Below are 5,142 nucleotides of genomic sequence, written 5' to 3' on the forward strand. Positions count from 1 at the left end.
CCTTCTGCTCTTTGTTTGCAGATGAAGGGGTATGACAGCAGCCCCTGCCCTCCGGTGTCACTACCTGGGCTCTTTTTAGGTTCATATAAGAGCACTTGAAATATCTCTGTATGTTCCCTTCGTAAACTGAAAAGCTGTAAAAGCTACGGAATGCATATTATTGTCTTCTCTTGCAAGGTGTAGTCATTACAATGAGTATTTATCATGTGCCCGTCTCTGTCACGTTCTCTCTGCACAGTCACCCTGCACGTAGGTGCTTTTTCCATCTGCACTTAATAGAGGTTGAGGAAACAGTCCAAGGTCACACGGCTTGTAAGGTGTGTGACCTCAGGCAGCCCCTCTCGAGGATCTTCCAGGTTGGTGGCTCCAGTTACTTTCCAGCAGCTTCCTTTGATTTTCGTAAGCCGGTGGTTCTCAACCCCAGCTGCCTGGGTGCCCGGCCAGGGAGTCGCCAGAGGGTCTGACTCCATGGGCATGGGGCGGGGCCCGAGCACCCTCGTTGGCTCCCCCGTGATTCTTATGTGCCGCCCCAGTTCTGAGCATGTGTCCACGGTGGAGCAGCGTGGGCTGGACTGGACGTCAGGGCTCCTCCCCTCTCTGGGCCTCAGTCCCTGCCCTGTAGAAGGAGGGGACTGATCACGTGACCTTCAGGGTGCCTTCTCCAGGGGCCTCTAAGGTTCTACAACTATGAGAAGGTCGTGAACAGATCTATTATTGTTCTTTTCCTTCTTCTGTTTTAGGCAGAATATGAAGTTACTCCGGATGAAAAACTGGGAGAAAAAGGGAAGGAAATTATGACCAAGTACCTCACCCCAAAGGTAAGAGGCTGCCCAAACCCCAAAGCAGGAGGAATATGGGCCCCCAGGTTTGTGCCAGGCCATGTGAGGAGTGCCCAGCCGGTGGTGCCATTGGTCTCCAGATCCAGAATTCTCATCCTCCTCCAGAGGCACCCAAGCCTGGCCAGGCCAAGGCAGCGGTCCAGGCCACCCCAGGCCTGGGGTGAGGAGGCCTGCTTCTCGGGGGCCCAGTCCCCTCCAGGGGCCCTCATACTTCCCACTGTTCACACCCAGGCGTTTGTGGCAGGACAGGTGGAGGCTCGGCTGAGGCAGGGATCAGAGTGCCCAGAAGAAAGGGCACAGCAGGGGTGGCTCTGAGAGGTCAGCGTGACGGGAAGGGGCCAGGGCTGATGGGAAGGAAAGGGGCCAGGGCTGATGGGAAGGAAAGGGGCCAGGGCTGATGGGAAGGAAAGGGGCTAGGGCTGATGGGAAGGAAAGGGGCTGGCTGAAGCTGCGCCGCCAGAGGCAAAATCAGCTGAACACACAGCAGGATGCAGCGTATTCTGAAGTGTTCTGGAGGACGCTCGAGGGCCTCAGGACTGGGGTCACCCCCGTGGCCTGTGTGCACTCATGGTGGCACGGGCGCTGGATGCAGTTAAACATGGATGCTGCGGCTCCTCAGCTTGAGTTCCACTCAGGGGTCAGAGGCGGGACTGTGGACACAAGGAGTCCAGCTCACACACACCAGCTCCTCCAGCAGCAGGTGGGCTGCTGAAGGCATCCAGGGTGACACGAGGGGATTAAACCCACAGTAGCTCCTTCCGAGTTTACAGCCAGGCCTCCTCTTCTCCCTGTACATATGCATGGTTTCTGCACAGTTTTTTTGTTGTTGTTTTGTTTTTTAAAGCTTCATTTTAATTAGCTTCATTTAAAAGAAAAAATTTATTTTTGGCCGTGTTGGTTCTTTGTTTCTGTGCGAGGTCTTTCTCTAGTTGTGGCGAGCGGGGGCCACTCTTCATCGCGGTACGCGGGCCTCTCACTGTCGCGGCCTCTCTTGTTGCGGAGCACGGGCTCCAGACGCGCAGGCTCAGTAGTTGTGGCTCACGGTCGTAGTTGCTCCGCGGCATGTGGGATCTTCCCAGACCAGGGCTCGAACCCGTGTCCCCTGCATTGGCAGGCGGATTCTCAACCACTGCGCCGCCAGGGAAGCCCCTCTGCACAGTCTTATATATTTTATTCACACAGCACGGAAGTCCCTTGAGTCACCTTGTCGTTCTCAGCAGGGGTCACAGGTCCTTGGCAGCTCTGCTCCCACCTCACACGCTCGCTGCCCCCTGGGATGTTAGGGAGGTCCCAGGGGCCTGAGTGCGTGACGAGGACCGCCCATGCCACACTGAGCCTTGCTCCGGAGCAGGTGTGCTCACCTACATCGCCTGCTGGCGGCCAGCCCGGCCTCACCCCACAGGCGTCTCCGTGTCCCTTTCCCCTGCTCCTGCCGAGACACCACCCCCAGTTGCTTCCCTTTTCTGCTTCTGCTGCCGTCGTAATCATACACACCCCTTAATGGAATGGCAGGCAACCCCAGGGCCTTTGTACTTTTCAGAAGCGAGTGGATTCATGTTCATAAACTCCTCCAGACGCTGGACAGGGCTGGCTCGCTCTGCACAAGGCGTGGCCCTGGGCACACCTGGCTGCCCTCTCCATCTGCAGGGCCACCAGGCTGCGTGGCCTCGCTTTGAAATTCCAGGTACGGGCCTGAAAGTCTTTAGGTTGAAAATGGTCAAGGAGGAGACGTGTCTGAGCAGGGTCCCCCTCTGCCCGCAGTCGCAGCCGCTGACCTGTTGAGAGGCTGCAGGGATGTTTTCGGTCTCCTGGCCACCACTTGACACGAGGAGTCCACTCCGGGCATAACAGGCCTGAGGGGCGTAAACACCCCCGGGGGAAGAGAACAGCTCAGTGCTGAGCACCTAAAGCAAGCCAGACACCAACTAGACACTATCTGTGACGGTTCCGGCCTTCATGAGATGAGAGGTGGTTAGACAGCCCTGTTTACAGGCGGCTGCCAGGGCCCAGAGCAGGGAGTGACCTGCTACGGCCGCGCAGCTGATAGACTCTTGCTGCCCTCAGCCAAGGTGGTTTCTGCAGTGGCTCAGCTTTGTCCGTCCGGTTCTCCATCTGCGCCCCCCTTTCGGGCTGCCCACCTGCTGGGGTTCCCCCTCCAACAGTGGCAGCTAACATGTACTGAGGACCCAGTGTGTGAAGGCACAGTCTCACCTAGTCTTGCTGTCACTGTGTGATGTGATTCTGTTGGCTCCGTCTTGCGCGGACACGGAGCCTCAGGAGGTGCTGCCACTGTCCCAGGCAACAGCTGGGAGTTGAGCCCCGGTCGCGGTGATCCCAGAGCCTCTGGCTTTGCCCCTGTGCTGCACTGTGTCCACCGCCCGCCCCCGCGCATCTGCTGGCCTGGCCAGGATCCGTGGTGAGGATGAGGTTGTGCCTTTGCCTGGCCTTGCTGCCTCGCTTGGCCTATCCAAGGGCCGCTGCAGGGGCCATTTCCCTCTCCCCCCGCTGGCCGACCTTGACCAGAAGCCTCTTCTCACAGACCCCAGTCGGGGCCCCTCCCTACCCCTGCTCAGCGCTGCCTCTATCTCCTGGAGGGGAGGGGCCCAGCCTCCCCGGCAGCTCAGGCCGTTTCACAGGTGCCTCAGAGCTTGCCAGCATTTTTTCCTTAAGTACTCCTCAATTAAAAAAATTTAAACCACAGCATATGTTATGGCCCAGGGGCCTGGGGAAGGTGTTCGAAGCGGTCCCGTGGGTTGACTGTTTTCCAATAATAAGTGTTGCGCTGCCTTCCTAGTCCTTCCTGCAGTCACTCTCCCAGGAGCCTGTGTTACTTCTCAGCGCTGCAGATACCCCGGGGGCTGGGGAGCGAGCGCTGGGAGAGGAGCCACGTGGCTGAGGCCCCAGCACAGGCTCTGAGGCCTTCGAACGACCCCCAGGACCCCTGTCCCCAAACCCAGGTAGTCCTCACCTTGTACCCACTCCTCAAGGTGCAGCTCATGTGTCTTGGCTCCAGGCGGCATTTTCCAAAGGGTAGAATGTGGAACACTGACCATTCGAGAGGCTCTGGGAAAAAAAACACCTCTGTGGACAATTACCTGTGGGCAGCACTGCTCGCCGGGTCTCTCCCTTGTAAAGATTCACCCAGCCTGTGAGCATATTAAAGGCTCTGAGAAGTCCCTCAGTAAAGAAACCTGTTTAACTGCTAATAAAGCATTTCCCAAACTTTTTTTTTTTTTCAATTTCACATCCTGCTGAATACATCTTGGGCTGCAGAACACATGCAGGGGTCTTCACGACCTGGCCTCCAGTTTCCTCTCCCAAAGGCCCCACGCTGGGCTCCAGCCACGCCACCTCCCAGCCTCATCTTGATATCCCCATCTCGTCACCCTTGTCCATCTGTTCCCTGCAAGGCCCCGCACCTGGAAGGAGCTGCCACCCCCCCACCGTCTTTCTGCCCCCCACACCCCACCCCGCCTCTTCTGCCGCTGGTCAGAAGCCATCGCTCCCACCTGGGTGGTCCAGCTCGCCGCCCTGTTGTGCCTCTGCAGGTCCGTGGGGTCAGTGCTTCCACGCCCTGGAGAAGGTGGCTCCTGAAGAGCCCACCTTCCAAAGAGGGTGACAGCACGTCAACAGATCGGTGGAATGCAGCGTGTTGGGAGCAGTGGCTGACGGTGCACAGGGAAGTGTGAGGGTGGGAAGGTCTGCGGAGGCTGTCCTAGACCGGCCTGGGGGAGCCAGGGAGCCGTCTGGGAGTGGATGCAGCTGAATCGAATTTCAGTGTGATGCTGAGGGGAAGCCAGGTGCGAGTGAAAGGAAAGGAGAAGGGCCTTTCATGTGCAAAGGTCTAGAGCAGGGGCTCTCACCTGGGGACGTTTTGCCCTCCCCCGCGCCCCGCCCCGGGGACATTTGGCTGTGTCTGGAGATCATTTTGGTGGACACAACTGGGGGTATGTGCTACTGGCATCTAACGCACATGGGCAGGGGTACAGCTGAGCATGCTGCGATGCAAGGACGGCCCCCCCACAAAGAGTTATGTGGCCCCAAATGTCGGGAGCGCTGAGGGTGAGAGGCCTTGGTGCAGAGGTGGGAAAGGGTGTGTGTGCGGGGGAGAGGTCAGTGTTACAGGGGCCCTCTGGGTGGCAGGACCTGGAAAACCATGGTGGGGAGTCTGACAGCATCCTAAGGGCAGTGGGGAGCCCCTAGGGCTCTGAATGCCATTTGCAGTTTACGATGGTCTCTCCCCCAATGCAGAGGAGAAAGGGGAGGGGAGGGCTGGAGGCAGGAGGCCATTCCGGGAGCTGCT

At 58.3% G+C, this 5,142-nt stretch overlaps 1 protein-coding gene across 4 annotated transcripts in view; it reads left to right on the top strand.

Annotated features, from left to right (window-relative positions):
- Nucleotides 1-5,142, top strand: part of GRK5 (G protein-coupled receptor kinase 5) — a 214,929-nt gene that overhangs the window by 161,336 nt on the left and 48,451 nt on the right. For 3 of the 4 annotated variants that reach the window (XR_003004637.1, XM_024755944.1, XM_024755945.1), the window contains one exon: nucleotides 741-818. Coding sequence is in view for 3 of the 4 variants with exons in the window: in XM_024755944.1 (XP_024611712.1) it covers nucleotides 741-818 (78 nt within the window). In the remaining variant the exon portion in view is untranslated. The remainder of the gene's footprint in view (nucleotides 1-740; nucleotides 819-5,142) is intronic. The other variant, XM_024755946.1, reaches the window with a different exon arrangement.

Source organism: Neophocaena asiaeorientalis, unplaced genomic scaffold, assembly GCF_003031525.2.
Source record: "Neophocaena asiaeorientalis asiaeorientalis breed wild unplaced genomic scaffold, Neophocaena_asiaeorientalis_V1.1 scaffold85, whole genome shotgun sequence".
Taxonomy (NCBI): Eukaryota; Metazoa; Chordata; class Mammalia; order Artiodactyla; family Phocoenidae; genus Neophocaena; species Neophocaena asiaeorientalis.